Source organism: Mixophyes fleayi, chromosome 6 (genome assembly GCF_038048845.1).
Source record: "Mixophyes fleayi isolate aMixFle1 chromosome 6, aMixFle1.hap1, whole genome shotgun sequence".
In the NCBI taxonomy this organism is placed as follows: Eukaryota; Metazoa; Chordata; class Amphibia; order Anura; family Limnodynastidae; genus Mixophyes; species Mixophyes fleayi.
The window spans coordinates 160,323,841-160,344,241 of NC_134407.1; the positions used below are offsets into that span (position 1 = coordinate 160,323,841).

At 37.9% G+C, this 20,401-nt stretch overlaps 1 protein-coding gene across 1 annotated transcript in view; it reads left to right on the forward strand.

The window, feature by feature from the left end:
• Positions 1-16,936, forward strand: part of DNAJC7 (DnaJ heat shock protein family (Hsp40) member C7) — a 45,458-nt gene extending 28,522 nt beyond the window's left edge. Inside the window, exons 7-14 of the mRNA XM_075176930.1 lie at positions 1,220-1,373; positions 6,763-6,927; positions 7,721-7,812; positions 8,857-8,930; positions 9,392-9,538; positions 9,850-10,002; positions 11,139-11,201; positions 15,788-16,936. Of these exons, the coding sequence (XP_075033031.1) occupies positions 1,220-1,373; positions 6,763-6,927; positions 7,721-7,812; positions 8,857-8,930; positions 9,392-9,538; positions 9,850-10,002; positions 11,139-11,201; positions 15,788-15,825 (886 nt within the window). The 3' untranslated portion in view covers positions 15,826-16,936. The remainder of the gene's footprint in view (positions 1-1,219; positions 1,374-6,762; positions 6,928-7,720; positions 7,813-8,856; positions 8,931-9,391; positions 9,539-9,849; positions 10,003-11,138; positions 11,202-15,787) is intronic.
• Positions 16,937-20,401: the final 3,465 nt, after the last annotated feature.

Here is a 20,401-nt window from a genome sequence, read left to right on the forward strand (position 1 = left end):
TCCTGTTAATGTTTTTAAACCCAAGATGCCCAGGTTTTGTTCCATTCGCTCCTCCATGAGGTCGCAGGGTCAGTATTCCAGAGGTCAGACGTCTGCCCCCAGGGGTTAGTTGAAATGTGAATGCCAGGCCTGGTCTCCTTGATGTCCAGCTGCTAGGTCGACAGGCAATCTACACACCTGAGCTCCCACCACGATGGACCTTATCTTCTATTTCGGGATAAGTAGTTTGTCTATCGCGTATAACTGGGTAAGGGGAACTATGCTACATGATCGGTCTTCTTGGTTGAAGATTGTCTCTCCTACTTGGGCAATGCATCCCATAGTAATGGCACATTGCGTCTTAAAACCCTGGGCTTCCCTTGACAGGAAAGCCTTTTTGGGCCTCCAATCAGAAAAAGTAATCTCAGATCACTGGGGCACTTTCCCCCGCCCCCCCATGAAACAGCATATTTTCTGCCACCCATAGTTCTCAGTTTTTTTTGTAGCTCTACCCATAAAGCTCTCTCAGAAAGTAGCTCCAAACATTATTTTACTGTGGACACATGGTTTCTTCTGCAAAGCAAATTTCGTCAGGAAGGTCTTACAGGCAGTGGTTGCATAGTCACTATGACTTTTTATGGCTTGCTTTGGGATGTCCTCAGTTTGGGTTTGTGACAGTCAAGCCCAAATATTTTGGCTTTCCAATACTAACAATTTTCCCTGGAGTTTAAAACACTGGAACCTAAGGCTTGCATACAGTCCATCAATATCTTTGCCAGGGTTTCTTTCTTCGCACAATCAACATGTGCGCTATAGCATATGTTTTATGTGATCCACGTATATTCATGCACTCAGGAGTCACGCTATCAAACACTATATAAATTTAATAATGAAATGGCACATGTACGGTGTAATTTGGATGAATGGAGGCATTGTCCAGGGCGTTGTGGACCTATCGGTTTCATTGTAATGTGCAGTTTTGTGTTGGTGACAGGTCCATTATAAACCAGTGATTGAATATACATCCTATTAAATATTTCTTTATAATTGCTCATAGCCTGCACAGATGAGTATTGGACAACTATGTCCTTCATATATATTTCCTGACCCAGCCACATTTAAAAATAAGTTTTTTGAGATTGTCTTTTTTTTTTTTTTTTTTTTGTTAGATTTTTTTCAAAACAGGTTCACTTCACTACTTGCTGCCTACACCAGACTATACTTTCTTTTCTCCTTCTAGTGATCTCTTACGTTTGGACTCTACAAATGCCGACGCACTGTATGTGCGGGGACTCTGCCTGTATTATGAGGACTGTATCGAGAAGGCCGTACAGTTTTTTGTGCAGGCCTTGAAAATGTTCCCAGATCATCAGAAAGCTCGGCTAGCCTGCAGGGTAAGTGTTCCAGTGCAACTTGTTTTTTACGAACAATGAATATTACATACCATATTATTTAATAGGTTTTAAAAATTCTAAAATAGAAAATCTCTATTAGCCATGTACATTGTTATTATCTGCTTAGAGCAATGCAAGTTTTTTATGCTTATAATAACGCTAGATAAATTAAAAGGCCTAAATTTTTGAAACATGGATTGGGGTTCACTTGTTTAAATTTGATATTCTCTACATTTAGTTTAGTCACAGGATTAACGTATTCTCAGGCAGGTTGTGTTTTTGACAAGATCTGTCTTATAGATTGTAAGCTTTCGAGCAGGGTTCTCTTACCTCTCTGTCTGTATGTATTACCCAGTATTGTCTTATTAATGTTTGTTCCCAATTGTAAAGCGCTACGGAATTTGCTGGCGCTATATAAATAAATGTTGATGATGATGATGATGAAGATCTCACGAAGTTAAAATTCTGGTTTCAATTATTTCCTGCATGAAAAAGTGGGCAACCCACATACCACATTTGAAATTCTTACATACTTTTTTTTTGTAGCATATGTTGATTCCCTTTTCAGTTTTTTGTTTTTTTTTATATTATGCAAGAAAAACTTACTAAAGAGAGACGGGAAAACTGTTTTTCCTTGAAGAGAAAAAAAAAATTATATATATATATATATATATATATATATATATATATATATATATATATATATATATATATATATATATATATATATTATTAATATATATGCTTGCGCTTATTTTGTCAGGAGACATTGACACAATTCTCATATTTTGTCTCTATACACCACCACAATGGATTTGAAATGAAACTAACAAGATGTGCTTTAACTGCAGACTTTGAGCTTTAATTTGAGGGAATTTACATCCAAATCAGGTGAACGGTGTAGGAATTACAACTGTTTCTATATGTGCCTCCCACTTTTTAAGGGACCAAAAGTAATGGGACAATCGACTCCAAAGCTATTTCATGGATATGTATGGGCTATTCCCTTGTTATTTCATCATCAATTAAGCAGGTAAAAGGTCTGGAGACCTTGTGTCGATGTCCCAAATGTGTCGAATTGATATATTTTATTCCCCAATTTGCCCTTGATTACGGTTACGGGCACCCCTAAACAAGTTCTGAGAACACGTGGTCTGATAAAAAGATTTATATTAGAGATGAGCAACATTTTCTAGACTGTTTCATGGAATATTCACCTCATTCTGCAATTGGAGGTGGAATTCTCAATACTTTTCTCCACTTGCAATTCTCTTTTATGGGTTCAATTTTGCATTACTATGTCTCACGCTCTTGTTGATGAAACGCGTAACACACCATAAAAGGCTCAGTCACACTAACTGCTGCTGTGAGAAGAATTTCGAAATTTCTAGGGTCAGTGAGAAATTAAAAGAGCGAGAGGGGGAGAGAGCTCCAGGATAAAGAACTGACAATAAGGGCAGCACAGTGGCCTAGTGGTTAGCACGTCTGCCTCACAGCACTGGGGTCATGAGTTAGATTCCCAACCATGGTCTTATCTGTGTGGAGTTTGTATGTTCTCCCTGTGTTTGCGTGGGTTTCCTCCGGGTGCTCCGGTTTCCTCCCACACTCCAAAAACATACTAGTAGGTTAATTGGCTGCTATCAAAATTGACCCTAGTCTCTCTCTGTCTGTCTCCCTGTCTGTCTGTGTCTGTGTGTGTCTATATTAGGGAATTTGGACTGTAAGCTCCAATGGGGCCGGGACTGATGTGAATGAGTTCTCTGTACAGCGCTGCGGAATTAGTTGCTGTGTTAAACCTAGCACAGTTTCTGCTGTTGCACAGGTGTGAAAAGTTGGTTCCTCCTTGTTGTTGACTTCTTATCATAGATGGATGTGTGTAGTTCTCAGGCTGGCCTTATTGATCTATTTCCTGGGTGTGTAGATCGTATTTGACAGCCATCCCCCAGACACTACATACGTTGGGTGGGTATCCTTGCAACTGCCATAAAGCAGAATGGTGTGTAACTGAGATTGTCACTAGCAATGCCTCAGTGCGATGGTGGAGATCAGGTCGTCACCTGTGGACTAATAAACCCAGAAGATATATTTGTAGTACTCGCTGCTATAACTTGTGTTCACCACAATCTCTTAGTAGCATCCTGCCACTCTCCTCCAGTTGGAGTCCCAGGCAGTTGTGTAGCTTTTGTCTGCACCTCTTGTTCCTGAATCTCAATATTCTTCATCAGATTGAGATTTATCTAGGTTATTCCTTGTCCTTCTTTCCTTGCTGGCAGACTGATAGCATCATCAGACTGGATATGATCTCCTAATAGGCCGCTGATATAATGATTTCAATTTGGCACATGCAGGGTTTTGTTTGGGATTGTGGGGTGATGTGCATTATCATTATATTATAATGTGTTGACCTCGAAGACGTTTTTTTTTAAATAGTCTTAAGTATTTCCTCATTTTGCCAGCTTCTGTAACTTTAACATAATGTTTTTGTTCAAACTACTTTCAACTTTTTGACCTATTTGCGCTGTGCATTTATAGGCAAATAAATGTTGCAATACGTTTCCTCTAAAGAGGTTTGATCTTTTTAATTGGACTCTCACAATGGACACCTAAGTATGTGAACGGTAACACTAAACTTTAATTTAAGAAAACTACAGTGATTTTGAAAAATGCCATTTAAGCTGCATAACCACATTCAGGTATCCGGCAGTTTCTCTGAAGACCATAGATTGCTGAAGCTTTGTAAATTCCTGTTTTTGCTCTTGGCCTTGATTGTTACTGCACGTTCTTCATTCATTATACACAAGACTGCGGAGAGGTGCTAACAGCTGGCTTAAGTCCACCTTGATCTGCTATTGCCTAGAATAATAGTAGACCCCATCCAGCAGCCTGAAGTGCACAATGACATAGTTGGTGGTGGCTTTTGTTGCTCATGAAGCTACATAAGCATGTACTATTCTATCAGATGGGACCTCCAATTTCAACTTGTCTAATGGCAGTTTGTTCCCTAAAGTTTATAATGTTTCCTGGACTGTTTGCAATTGATAAGCGAGAACAGATTTTTTTTGTACCTGGAAGAAAATGCTTTGCAATATATGTTAATGAGAATTTCAGCCTTGGGGATCATGACTGCGAGGGAATTGCAAACTGTCTGATTCATTATCACGACCATCATTTTCAACACTTGTATTTTTATCATTATCCAACAGTATGTAACTGTCTGCACCTTCTTGCTATGCTTCCCCTTCCAATACCGTTTTTATCTTTAGAGTCCCTACCTTTGTATTAACTCTTCAGAATTGGGTGTATGTACACTTTCAGCTGCCAGTGCTGCTAACTTGTAGGTTAATCATTGTCATTTTTGACATATGTAAATAAATTTATTGCTTTTTGACCAAATGCTGCTGCTGTTGGTGCTTCTGAGTTTGTATAAACAGGGACACTACATGAGGGCATTATATCCTTCTGATTTTCAGGTGCTGCTGCTGTTAACGGCGGAGGGGGGTTGCTCTTCATTAACGCCGCTTATGTGTAAGTTAGCTTGGCCCACAGAACTTGTGTGGCTCATTTCATCATGACTATTTACGTCAACTCTTCAAGGCTAGATGATCTTCTATCACATTATAGTTCATGACTTCTCTTAACACTGTGTTTTTGACCACACAATTTCCGGCTTCTGCATGTTATTAATAGAGGAAACAGAACATTATATGACGTGTGCAGCAAAAGCGATCATGACTGCCTAGATCACACAATTAATGAACACACATCAGTGATGATTATGAAATGTGATACTAGTAAGTTTTCTTGTACAACATACCAAGAGCAATTGTTTAAGCTTCAGCTGCTGTACCTATGCTGTCCTGAACTGGCAGTGGTACACAGTATGAGTGATGTGCACCTAGTGTGACTAACCACAAACACACATTTTATAAGTTTGTGAGAGAGAATTAGTAAATGGAACTGGACAGCAAAAAAGAATAACCTGTAGTAGTAATTCTGGTACATCGTAATACTGTAATGCATTGCTGTGCTAATCCTATCTCTACACTTATACCAACTACACCACAAAGATCGAGGAATTGACTGTTGCAGTCCCATCTCTATTGTTAGAGTATAAATACTGTGAATTTACAAATATATTGCAGAATAGTGGAGTAAAAGCCAACTCTGATTCGATCATTGAAGCGTCTTTTATCTGTGGACCGGCCTGATTTGTGTGTGATTTTGCTGCAGTTTTGCTCATCTCTATTGTATATCTTGGATTTCAAGACGTAGGTGTGTAGGCCCTAGTTTACTAGAATGCAAAAATGATCCCTGAAAGAACTCCATTTAGAATACTAGACACCCCAATGTATTTGTGGTGTTTGAAAATCTGGAACTGCTGTGTTTTTTGCTTAATTTGCTCCACTAGAGATGCAAATCCAAATTGTTACCTCTCCCGTGTAAGATACCTCGTGTGTGATTTATTATCTAGACACGTGACACAGCCCAGAAACAATGCAGCACATTTTGGTTTTCATGGGGCAATTTTTCCATAGCTGATTTTGTGGCTCTATACTGTCATTGAAGAGAACATGATGTGACCTGCGGATATTAGTGATAGCGGGGAATGTTGGAAAATGCACATGGTGTAGGAAAGCACAACTTCTCAACATTTACACACTGGTGCCCCCATGACTTAAGTTCTGCAATTGTTTTATTACACTTTAGAAAATGTGATTCTAAATTTAACAGGAGCATAAAGCATCTACGGAGATAATGAGATTTTTTTTAAGTGACTTTTAATTGCTTACTATAAGGTAATGCTTCAAAGTAATAATGTGAAGGGAATTTGGTTGTTAAATCCAAGCAGTGATTCCATTATAGTTGTTTTGAATCTGAAAAAAAAAATCCCATTTCAAAAGGGCTTTTACACTGATCTTTTTAAAAGTAAAGATCCATGAAATATTGTATTTGGGGAATGGCCTCTTTTCAATTTAAAAGAAACATGGGGAGTTCCTTGGACCAACACTGTTTAGGAGACTCCTTTCTGGTGATGCTCCAGGCATCACAGCCTGGAATTTGAGGGCAAATGCCTGCATATGAATATTGTCAACCTAAGTGTGTTTCATGCAGCTTGCCCAACCTCCATATAGCCATTTACATTTAAACACCAGGCTGAGAGTTACTCTGCAATTGCTGCTGGTTTTTCTATTTTATTGTGTGTTCATTACCAAATTGAAATGGGGGCCCTTTTTAATGTTCACACAATTACCACCCCTTGGGTTCAAAGCAACAGGAAAGGGGGTGTTAAACATGTTTTAAAAGAGATTGTTAAGTTTTAAGTCCACCTAGATTCTAGATGTACCTGGCTTTTTGTACACCTCAACAAGCTGGACTTTCTCTGTTTCAGAATGCCAAGGCTTTAAAAGCCAAAAAGGAAGAAGGTAACCAAGCATTTAAAGACTGCAATTATGAGCTGGCCTACAGATTGTACTCAGAAGCACTCAGCATAGATCCCAATAATATCAAAACAAATGCCAAATTATACTGTAATCGTGGCACTGTCAATGCGAAGGTAAGTACTGTAGAAGTATGTGTGTAGTATCACAGGTCTGCCTATTACACATTTTACTTGCACACCATGTTTTTGCGAATTGAAAGGCCTAAAACATTTTTCTACATTATTTTGGATAGAAAGCAATGGTGATGAACACAGATTTTATTTCACCATGGTTTGAACATTGCATTCACGCCTCTGTAAACTCCTCTGTGTGCTAATGCAGACAAGTTTTGGCATCATTTATCCCCATGTAAAGCACATCAGAAAAGTACACAGGTCTGTAAGAAAAAGGTGAACTTATTTAAAGTCTGCACATGATTTCTGCCATTCTTTCTCTCCTCTGTTTCCATTAAAGCCTGTGTACATTGAAGACCCACATGCTACATAGGGATCACTGATTTCAACGCCTGCCTGTGTTAGATTGCAGCGTTCAGTAGACAATTAAACTGTCTTTTAGGCTCTAGAGACCAAAAGTCTTGGTGTGGACTCACTACTGGATTAATTTCATAAAACTATATTTATAACCATCACGTGGAGGAATGTACCACAGGTCCTACACTACAGAAATACAGTTTAATAAACTTTTGTGTTACTTGACCCCCTTCTCATCTGTTTTCTCCTATCCACTTATGTACAACCTTTTCCTAACCCTTTCTGCTCACTCTGTCAATTAATTTAAGTAGTTTTCTTGTAACTTCTAGGAGAGGTCTGGTACCTTTCTGATCCAGCTTACTTTTCTGTTATGGCCCCTTTCTTAGCACCTCTCATAATAGTTAATTGATGTAATACAACTATTTGATTTTCACAGCTCAAGAAACTGGACGAGGCCATAGAGGATTGTTCTAATGCGATAAAACTGGATGAAACATACATCAAAGCATACTTACGGCGAGCACAATGGTAAGAGATCTTAACATACTTTGTAACATTTTTGCATCTGGTGTCTATATTGCGTGTACGACTTATTGCCCATGTGAGTTGTTTCAATATGCTTTCTGGATGAAAGCCTGCCTAGTACTGTTTCCATATTTGCAGTACTGTCTTTAACCATATCATGCTTTTCTTTCTTCTTTTTTTTTTCTGTTTATTTTTCTATTAACTTTTTTTAAAAGGCTGTAAAACCAAAATAATTGTATTTTAACGTATGGTGCATATATTAAACCAAAATAATTATACTTTCATATATGGTGCATGAAGATGAAATAAATTCTTCAGTCTTACCCTGACTTTCTGGAGCTTTTGCCTTCAGTAACAGCAAAATCAGATCCCACAGTTTTAGCTAATCGTTAAGATACTGCTGACATCAAAACAAGCTCAAATAGCAAAGTAATCCTTTCTGTCATTTAAATTTAATTTGCAAATCTCCAGCCAATCACTCTGACCTATAGAGAGTCAGACTTACAATAAGATATCTTTTATTTAACTGTGAAGGAACCAACCTACAAATAAAGGTGTATTCACATTTGCCATTTTGGGCAATCCAGCATTACTCTGAAATTGCTGGGGAAAGGAGAGTACCCTACTGAAGGTTGACTTGCTTTGGTTTTCATAGCAATAAATGCTAGTTTTGTTTGTTTGGGGGTTTTTTTGCTATGAAAAATAAACAAATTACAATTTATATAATATAAATTGCTATTATTATTGATGATATTCTCCAGTTTTATAGAATCTGAGCAATGTTCATAACTGGTTCATAAAGATATAGATAAATTCTAATAAATAATAAAAGGTGCATTTGCAATTGTAAGCATAGCTAGACACCTTGGGTAGTGTAGAAAAAAACATTGGCATGCTATATTTTGCTTAATGTGAACTAAATAAAATGTGGATCAGTTTTTTGGTTTTTTTTGATGCATACTTTTTATGGAAAACCTATTTAAATGTGCACAGGATTAAACAATGTCTTCAAAACGTGATCATTGTCATAACTCTGTCCCTTTATAGTTATACAGACACAGAGCAGTATGAAGAAGCAGTTAGGGATTACGACAAGGTTTACCAGACGGAAAACACAAAAGGTAAGTTTAATCTTACTACAAGGTGCATTATATTTGTTCCTTACTGAATATTGTGGTCTATTTAGACACACACAAATATTTACATATGAAACTACTATTAACAACTAAATTAACATTCTCTTACATGACTTGGGGAAACCACTTTTGGCTTCCTTGAAAAGCACTATACAAATGGCTTACACATGCTGACATGTACAGTTTGGTTTTCTTGGGGTCTGTTATTTTAAGTGCGTACTTTAGAGGAGCTGGTGGTCTGGGCACTGGCCCAGCATTTGTTGAATACATAACTCAGTGTTTATTTGTGTGTCATTATATGTGGCGGGGGAGGGAATGGCAGATGGCGTGCCACTGTACCATGGAGAGCCCTCGCTGGGTTCTCTGCGTTTGTCAGCAAACAATAGTGTATGGGGAAACAAAGAAGCTTTTATAATTCATCCCACTGGACACCCTTTTCTTACCAGAACACAAGCAGTTCCTTAAGAACGCACAGCTGGAATTAAAGAAGAGCAAGCGGAAAGATTACTACAAGATACTAGGGGTAGACAAGAACGCATCTGAAGATGAGATCAAGAAAGCTTACAGGAAACGTGCATTAATGCATCATCCAGGTAATGCCTATCTACTGTGCATTGGAATGTGACACACAGAACATAATTAATAATGGTTTATTCTAGTAGTACCAACCTTTAATATCAACACTGATATGCTAACTCAAAGTTGCTGTTGCTCTATATAAAAGTTGGTTGAGCATATATGACTATTGTAACCCAAGTCTTATCTCTTCTCTTTGTGGGAACAGACCTGTGGTTGGACTGTAGTTTAATTCTCCCACTATAAGATGTATGTATGTGACTTCCAGACGTTGGCCCAGCCAGTGGACCTTTGCATTCAGTCTGGCATTCTGTTTATTCCCTTACAGACAGACACAGCGCTGCAACAACTGAAATTCAGAAAGAGGAGGAAAAGAAATTCAAAGAGGTGGGCGAGGCCTTTACAATCTTATCAGATCCCAAAAAAAAAGCTCGCTACGATAGTGGGCAGGACTTGGAGGAGGATGGAATGAATATGGGAGGTCAGTGTTGACCAATTATTTAGCTTGCCTTATTTTAAGGTTTTTTGGATATTCCATTGTCAAGTTCACATATTATAAAAACTTTATATAGTCATCAACCTTACTTTTAAAAGTGTAAACTTTCCCAGCTATTTTTTTTAATGTTACTGCACTGAGATAGAATAATAAAAAGGGGAGGCCAAATTCAACTATTAAAAATAACTTACAATATGATATTTTCCATATTAGGATGAATCAAATGTCCACTCTTTCTCCAACAATTATCCAAATAACAAATGTCTCCGGAGCAGATGGACATAAAAAGAAAATAAATATAGTGGGGCTAATTCAGACTTGGATGTAACCACACCCCAAATCGGAGGTGCAAATGTAAAGCTCCAAATATCGCAAGACACTAGCAAGTCTACACCCCAGTAGCATATACAGCCAGTTTATGCCAGGTATATGTCGCATACACTTATGACCATGTTCATAAACATCTGTCTTGTTTGCAAACGCGTATTCACTATTAGGCATCAATAAAACTTAAAAATCCTCAGTAACACATGAGAAACAAGTCCCCGTCTCACAAGCGCACACAAAAAATTACACAGAATGAATCAAAGAAGAGTATCCAAACTTCTCTGAGATCGTGTAGCTATACAGCTCAGGGGGAAATGGCCTCTCCCCATATGATGTGTCCTCTCTGTCAGCATCACAAACCTTTTCTATAATAATCCTCAATACACTCTCCTCACCTGTTATAGGAGAGTGTTTAAATGTTGTATGCTTGTCCAAGGAGCTTTGGTTTACCCATTAATATAATACACAATATACTTACTGAGATATAACTGCCAAGATGTTGACACAAAATGACTCTATACATTTGAAATTTAAAAATATAATGTGCCTGAAAAAATTAAAGTAAAAAGAAAAAAATATAGTAAAAAGAGATATTGTATCTCCTAGATTGGTAATAAGCTGTAACACAGTTAGGCAGCACTTTTGCTTGTTTAAATGATAGGCGATATGTATTTAATTGAACAATACAAGTTTTACTTAGAGGGACTACACTTTAGCAGTATTCAATGTCACCTGATGATTGACATCTATATTGATTATAGTATTAACATTATACTTGTCCAATTTCTATCCAGATTTCGATGCCAACAATATATTTAAGGCATTCTTCAGTAGTCCAGGAGGTTTCAGCTTTGAAGGTGAGTTTTAGGACCGAGTGTTTATGGATCAAAATAGAAGTCTTTGCCTGTGTACCTTCTTCTGTCTTTTATATTGACTTCACCTCCTTGTTTAGAATAAGATGTCTCCTCTATTGTTCCTTTACTTTACAGAGGAATGGCAATGGTTCCAAGTTTTTCTGATGATGTTACAGCTCTGATAAAAAAAAAAATTATGACACTGAAGTAAATGTTGTGATGAGTTTTGTTTTTTTTAAAAAAAAAGCTTTCATTTTAAATCCTATACTTACGTTTTAATTATTTCCTTAGTCACATGCTGAAATAATTTTGAAGTGCTGAGTGCAGCTATCCAATCAGTGCTCTTGGCAAGAGATGTCAGCAGCAGTGGAATTCCAATTATTGCTAGCTATGGCAGGGGAGCACTGGACTTCCTAGATATGGGGCCACTGCTGTTCAGTTAAATTTGGCAACATGATTTTTATAGTTACATTTTTAGTATGAGTGAAAACCATGAAACAAAAGTAACAAATTGTTAATACCTATGCACTATCTGTTCAATATAAATCCCTGAATGCCCCTATGATCTTCAGTATCCTCACACCAAGACCTCTCAGTTCACATTTACATTGCTGTAATACTCAGCCTGGTGTTTGAAACCATCTGCATAGCTGCACACAGACACCGGCTGAGAATTGCTGCTCTAGGGGTAAATGTATTAATGTCCGGATTCTTCAACTCCGGCGTGTTCAGTGTCTTCGGCGATTAAATTTAAAGCGGCGCTGCATTGTAAAGGGAAACTTCCCTTTACAATGCAGCACTGCTTTAAATTTAATCGCCGAAGACGCTGAACACGCCAGAGTTGAAGAATCCGGACATTAATACATTTACCCCCTAGTGTCTACTTCTATACAATCCCAGTTATCGTTTTTCAGACTTGCAGAAAGAACAAGAGAGACTTTCAAAGTGTGCCAATATTTCTGATCTGTATATTAATTGAATAATCAGTTTTGAAATCAAAACATATTTACACTCTCGGCACCAAATAAAGTCTGACATTTATTGTGTTTAAAAAGCTGGAGCTGATGTCACATATTAAGGGTAAGTATCCATATGTGATTGCACTTCTGCCCTTGGTGAAAACAGCTCAAGCAGACTTCAAAAGAGTGACTGTTAAAGACACACTGGTACTACTTGCTATATATGTATTCTGAAAACAGAGCAAGCTACAAAACTGGTGGGACATTTAGAAAATATATAGTGTGACTAGATCACTTACAAGTAGCTTATGGTATAAATTTATTTAAAGAAAATGGCGTAAGTCGTTAATTTTATATAATTGCAAATGCACTTATTTTTTATATTGTTTATATTTTGATATAGGAAATCTTTATTCTGTTTTTTCTGTTTTAACCTTGCTAGAGGAAATGCATTATTTCTGATGTATATATCTGATACAATAAGCCTTTGTTTAGAAAGTCTTTTGTATATCTTGGTGTAAGGAAATGCCTTATTTGGGGTTTGCAACTTTTCTTGAGGAATTCTTTTCTTTGGAGGAAATGTGTATTCTGCAACTGTTGGAAGAAAGCGCACATACTAATCTCATGTTGATTAGACCTTTTGATGCGAGTGTCCAATACCCCTTAAGGGAAAGGAAGGAGTAATTAGACTTGCTGTCAGATGTCCACTGAAAGATGCAGGAAAGCACAGAAAGGTTTTTAGATATCACAGATATGCGTAAATATTGCTAGCTTTGCATTGCATGTAAATCCATGTTTAGATAAACAAATTGCATCCTGATTCTAAAAATAGTCTGTGAGGCTGTGTATAAATTTGTATTGAACTGAAATATATCATTCTGATGTTCCACCTGACCTGACCACTGATACCTTTAATCAGTGGAACTGTCCTTGTCAGGACACTTGAGCAAAATAAACATCACTCTTTGCTTCAAGACCCTGCTTGACAACTTCTTCAATATTGCTGTAATTCTGTGACCTACAGATTAGACACTAAATCTAATCCATCCTCCGGCTGTTTCTGAGGTTTGGACCCTGCTCTCCAGTACCACCGCTCTCCCGCTACCCAGCAGCTCTGGCCAGTGTGATAGGCCAGGAGGGATCCATCCACAGCACCCTGATCCATAGTAAACGGTCAGGGGTACCAGCCCAAGTGTACCATCACGGGAGTACACTAGCAGCGGCAGTTACCCAGAAGGAACGTGGTTCTGGACACCATAAAGGAGTCCAGTGGTGGCAGCAGGCTCCTCCTACTGCGGCAGGTGGGGCGTATTCGGAATAACCAAAGGGGACGGTGGCAAAGCAAGCCTAGCCAATTCCCAACAGACAGGGTGGCATAGGCAGACCATTCTGTCACAGATATCGTTTAATAAAAATATGTTCTTCAAAGTGAATTTTGAAGCCCCATCAAGTTCTATTGACCATTTGGTGAATACAACACAGGACAACGCTCCATGGGCAAATATAAAGCTACGTACTCAGAATTCCAATCTATTTGTAGAGATGACTCATTTTTTAAAATCTAAATAGTACAGCTATGAAGAAGTTCCCAAGGAGGAGGGTCTGGTATAGTAGGCAAATTGGATAATAAAATAAACATATGATATAGTACAGACTAGTGTCTATACACTAGTTCTCTCTCTCTTCATGCATCTACTATCGCCGTACAGTGAAAGCAACTTGGATGGATATGACTAGTTAGATTCATTTATATATATGAAAAGCAGTGGCAGTTTTGCAAGCTATGAGAGCACCTGAATGTGCCATGTTTTTGTGTGTTCTGCTGTCTCTTTACCAATACTGTGTTTATCCATTGATTGTTGAAAGCTGCATTTATCATACAATCAACACAGGAGACCGCATTCCTGCATCCTTGCACATGTATTGCTGCAGATCTTCTGACTTGGCCTTAAGGAGTTGCATAAATGAATCTGCCAAGTGAGATTGCTAAATGTATAGTTTGTGTATATTTTAGGAAAGTCGGCACATAGTTTATAAAAGGTCCTATTGGTTCCCATGTTAACACTAGTGATGTTTTTTCACTGCTTGCTATACACATATTGGCATATCATTTGAATAAGCCATTAATAAACAATCTCCTATCTCATTGTAAATCGGGAGTATTGTGTATGGGTATTGAGTATACATTAATAAAGCAATACAGACACTGTACATCATGTAATGTGCAGCTGCTTCAGTCAGTGATTCCCTTCTCTTGACACCATTATATAAACAATACGCAGGCTGTGCTTTCCTTGTATCATTGCTCCTTGTCCATGAAAGGACCATCATACAGGCAAAGAAGAAGGGGACATCTGGTGACAAGCAGAGCTGTTAGCACAGATTACATTGCGTCATACACTGCACCATAACCTCTTTACATGAGAAGAGCCACATTCCCCTTCTCAGTGATCAAATCCTTTCCTTAGTAATGTGGATGAGTACATTCTTTTTTTGTTATATATATGAAAAGCAGTGGCAGTTTTGCAAGCTATGAGAGCACCTGAATGTGCCATGTTTTTGTGTGTTTTGCTGTCTCTTTACCAATACTGTGTTTATCCATTGATTGTTGAAAGCTGCATTTATCATACAATGAACACAGGAGACAGCATTCCTGCATCCTTGCACATGTATTGCTGCAGATCTTCTGACTTGGCCTTAAGGAGTTGCATAAATGAATCTGCCAATCTTCTCCTAAACCCTTAGTGACTTTCAGAGCCACAGAATTTAGAGTGTTTCATATGGAACATAAAGTCAATGGTATTTTAATTTTTTCCAGAAAGTTGTGGGGTACAGAAAGTAAAAATAAAAAAAGAGGGATGTAATGGAATGACATATAAAAGAAGAGTAAGGGGGGTACATAGTGGGGAGGAACACAACAATAGATTCACCACTTTATTATATTTGTTTAAGGCAGGTTTGTTTCTTTTTTTCTTTTTTCTTTTTTTTTTTAAACCTTTGGATACAACAATATACAAGCATAGGTCTATGTGTTGGATACAATTTGTATTTACACATCAGATCTGTTGTACTGAAGGACAACAAAAATGAACAAATATGCGTGGAAGTCAATTTTCTGAAGTGGTTGCTTAACTATAACTACAGCCACCCTTTGTCATGTGTGCACTTGAAATATATATACACACGTATGTATGTATTTTCAGCCTTCTATTTTTACATCCAATACATAACTGTGGGATGTAATGTAACAGAATCCCAGGAGTGGTCTTCTCACATACTGTCTTTCTCAAGGACGTGTGTGTGTGTGTGTGTGTACATGTTTATCATTTTTATTTTACTTTCTTTTTCACAGACATTTTTCAAATGAGTAACTTCGGTGTTTTTTATATTTTGTGTTTATACTTGTGTTTCAAGTTTGTTTTTCCTAAGCACAATATAGACAGCGTGGCAGGGGCATATTATCGTATTAACTTTGAGGGTTTAATGGTCCTTTCAATCCTGCAATTAAGAAATAAAGCAGATATCTTTGTAGCTGCCCTGTTTAAAGAGTTTCTGCTACTAGGAGTGCTAACATATATTTAGAAAGTACGTCTCTTACAGCTTACATTAATCACATATTTTGTTTTTCAGCTTCTGGCCCTGGAAATTTCTTCTTCCAGTTTGGGTAACAAAGCTACACCCCCTGCCTGCAACTCCGCTCACCCAACGTCCCATGCCCCACCTGCCTTTCCTCCCGCTCCCTCATCTCCCTTCTCTGTTCAAGTGTTTTAACCCGGAATACGGACATTATTTAAACAGACTTTCCACGGCATCATTATGTCTCTCTGTTTATTAGAGAATGTGTTTTCTCTTTGGTTTTTTAATTAATATTATTTTGGCTCCCTCGGTTTAAATACCTCTCCGTGTGCTCATGTGTAAAGGAAATTCTGAACGCGGCATGAACGAAAATCTCAAATAAAATGTAAAATCCTGAAAAATCTGGGTATAACTTTTGTTGCTGCTGGGGGGAAAGAAAATCAATGTGTAGGTTGTCATATGGAGGGGAAATGCAATTTCTCTTCCCATCACCCCCCTAAAAGTAATTGCTGGAACATTCTGCAACGCTCTAGATATTTCCTGTATGACAGAGTTCAGTTCTCTTCAAATCAATGCATGCTTGGAGACCAGTATCCGCACCCACACATTTATGGCCTAATTTCTCCTTAGTTCAACTAACGTGGAATCAGACAATACTTCATAGCAGGACCGCATCTCTAACTATTGAGACATCTCATTGGAGCAGAGCTAAATGGGATCACTGGAATTCAAATGTTGTGTTTGTGTCAACAGATAAGTTGAACAGTTCTATAGATCTTTGCTCTATACCCATTTCCTACAAGCCTCCCATGTAGTCTAATTGACTTGTTACCTGGTTGGAACATTGTGTGCTGGGCATGGCAGAGAGGTGATGATCAAACTGGATTCTTTACATTTTTAGTTTAAATTCAGTTTTTTATTGTGTAATCTGTATAAATTAAACATTGTAACTACATTGGCTGCAAAAAAATAACAACCCACGGTATACTTTGTATACGGAGATGCCATCTATTGGACAGAGCGGCTTAGTAGATGAGGGTTACAATCTGGTGGTCTAATTAGAGCTTCAGTACAAACAAAAAAAATTACAAATCAATGCAGTTAATGCCATAGAAACTTGTAATGTTTGTCCATTAAAAGTTCCCTTCAGTGCAAAGTAACCGTTGTAAATATGAAGGATTTCAATAAAACCATTTAAAACCACCACTGCATACATGTTTTTGGTTGACATCAGTTTTTGACATGTAGGGAAACTGAAATGCACCCATAACCTCTATATATATATATATATATATATATCTCCTGTTGATGCAAATGCAACATAACTATATATATATTTTTTTTTACGAAAACCACAATACTGTTTTACACACATAGTGAGCAACATGATGAGTATTGAACACAAAAGCAATCAAAGTGTACCTGTCGCACAGTGGAAGTTGTCATTTTGAAGGACGAACAAACAAAGAAATTCAGCCTACAACCGCTCTTGTGCCAAGTGAAGGCCTCCCTGCTATTGGTTTAACCCACAAAATGACTGCCTCCACTGGGTTTGAGTGAAAGTTACCTTTTAACCTAAAAAATACAGCAGTATATGGCTGTTACAGTTTTCAAATTATGGTCCATTGGAAAACTTTATGGTGACTGTAGGGCCCATATATTTAGCAGACTGCTCTCTAGTGATGACGTCTTTGTTACTTCTGTGGCCCATTACTAGAATGACTTCCTTAATATTGGTCAGCTGTAATTTTGTCCCATTCTCATATGTTGATTTATTATTATCCTTTATAAGCGGCGTGAAAGGAAGATAAGTCTAGCAGCTGCGTTGAGTATAGAATGAATGGGGGCGAGGTGGAGAGCAAGGGAGGCCGTTGAGGTTACAGAAATCAAGATGAGAAATAAGCATGGATAATGGTTTTGGTGGCATTCTGGGATAGGAAGAGCCAGATGCAGGCGATGTTGCATAGTTGGAAATGACAGGATTGGGCAAGGGTTGGATGTTGTGGCAAAGGACAGAGAGGAGTCGAGGGTGACGCTCAGGCAACGGAGTTAGAGAACAGTTGAGATGATGCGGGTTTGGCAATATTGATATTTAGAAAACATGAGGACATCAAAGAGGCGATGGCAAAAAGGCAGCGAATACACATGAGGTTAGGGGAAAATTTAAGAGAAGAAAAGTAGAGTTGAATGTTATTGGCATAAATCAACATAAAGTTCAAATAGCAAGGGCTGGGATTATAGAAGTGGAATACATTAGCAGTATACAATAAATTCTTGTACACACCATTCCCAGGACAAAAGTGTAGAGGTCTCATTACTGAAACTTATTTCCTTAATTTACTGTCTCCCACTGAAGCAGAAGGTTTACTTTGGGAAGAATACCATTTTACTGGAGTCTCTTGTCCTTTTCAGTTCCATTTTTATAGGATAGTTAGTGCATAGTGACAGTAAATGATATCTTAGGAAAACATCCACTGTTGTCGCCAGCTCTCAGAATAAGCTCTTCTAGATAAAAGAGATTACATAGATCTGCAAATAGGCATAACCAATTACTAAAGAAAAGTGTTTTGCATTAAAGATAAATAAAATCATGATTTCACTGTGAACAGTTGCATGATGTAGAAATTCTGAGTCACCTCCTCCTATGCTAGTCTTGCTCACACCTGTTTACAGTATCTCACACGTCCCTGTGAGGAAATGAAACTAGAAGCAAAGACTCTGGGTGAGTTAGCAACGCATGACTACACTCTCTTATTCTCTGCCTCCCTCCATGTCTAATTAAATACACAGATAGGGGAAAAACATGTAATGTTAATATAATACAGAACTGAAGTAATGGACACGTCACATCAGTAAATAAATGAGACTTTAATGAGAATATGTATGTTAACATGTGTTAATGCATTAGAGGCAGCACAGTGGCTTAGTGGTTAACACTTTTGCTTCATAGCGTGAGTGCATACACACTGCAGGATTGGAACGACGTCCCATTGTTCAATAAGAATTTTAGTTCAGTTTAAACATCAAATGAAATGATATGATGTGCTATGGAGCAATAATAGTTCAACGCTGCAGTATACACACTAATCGGGCTGAACACTTGTTTATTGTGTGATTGGCCCGATACTTGGCTGAAAACGCTGTAGTATATACTCAGGCTTAGTCCTTTCATCAAACCTCCATAGAGCATTTTTATTTGTTTAAACTACAATAGGAGGTTTCCTCACATTGTGTCCGTTTTCTAATAAACTAATGCTTTTATGTGGGAAGCTGCTTTTTTCCAAATACCATTTAAATTAATGGAATGGAAGTATTGGGGAGGTGCATGGAAATTGCTTTAAATACGTCTGCATAGACCTACCCTTAATAAGGAGTTGCTCTCTCATCTGTCTGCAGCCATGAGTATTTGGCATGCAAAATTATTCATTTAGGGCAGGCTATCTTCACTCAATACTATTATGCTTCTGTTCTATTAAATACTGCCCATATAGAAAGTATACTCATTTATGCCATTGTCTCATTTAAGTACTTTAGGAAAGTTCTAAAAATTGGGTAATGCCTTATAATCAAAGAAAAAAAAAAAAAAAAAACAGACCTAGTTTGTCTGTGCTAGATCCATGTTACAGCAACTAGTCTCATTCAAACTACTGCAGCGCTGTACAGAGATTTCCATGCTTTATAAATGTATAGGAGACCTTTATCTTCTCCCTTTATTGGATCATAACCCTAATATAATTTATAGACTCTATAAGGCACATAATGACCACAACCAATACAAAGCTGCCGATCACATTGATAATGTGCCACTTAGAAAAGGAGTGAAGGCAAACTTTATTTTAATCCATCTCCTCCTTCCGTTTGCTTTTACAGTATTGTACATTATTATTATTATTAATTATTTATTTAGATAGTGCCAGTATATTCAGCAGCACTTTAAATTTACGAACAACACAGTAATGCAGTAACACAAGGTTGGGTATTAATAAACTGATAATGGGGCCCTGTGTGTAAGCTTACAATCTATCAGGAGGGTTTGACATACTACATATACTGGTTCAGCCAGATTGCAACAGGAAAAAGTTCTTGGTGGAGCCATATGATCCCAGGTACAAATGCAATAATCTGATATTGTAAGATGTTCTCTAATAGCTGGTAATTATTGTTAGTAACCAATTATCTGGCAAGTAGTAACTCGTAGAGAAGGAGCTACTGAGGAGTGTGTGCTCTGGCCACACCATGACTTCACTCATGTACAGAAGGGAAACTGTGACAGATATGTCAATCTCCTAACTCCCATTCAGCCCCACCTTGTGTGAAAGGGATTCTTGTGTTTGGTCATTGCCAGCTCTTGCAGTGTCAAGCAGGGTTGAGGGGTAGAGCTCAGTTAGAATGCGGATCCAGCGCCAGATTTATGACAGGAGTCCAGTGCAAATATCAAGCACAAAGCCACCTATAGTGCTACAACACTATAAATATCTAATAATGGCAAGTGCACTTGTCCACGCATAGCAGCTGCTGAAAATTATATAAAGGGATGTGGTACTGTGCAATTGTCCTATATGTACACCATAACAAAACTATCTAGCATTGCATGCAGAACATAAATTGGGCAATAGTCTGATATGAAAAGGAGAACACACACACCGCCACCCCTACCCCTTGGATGAA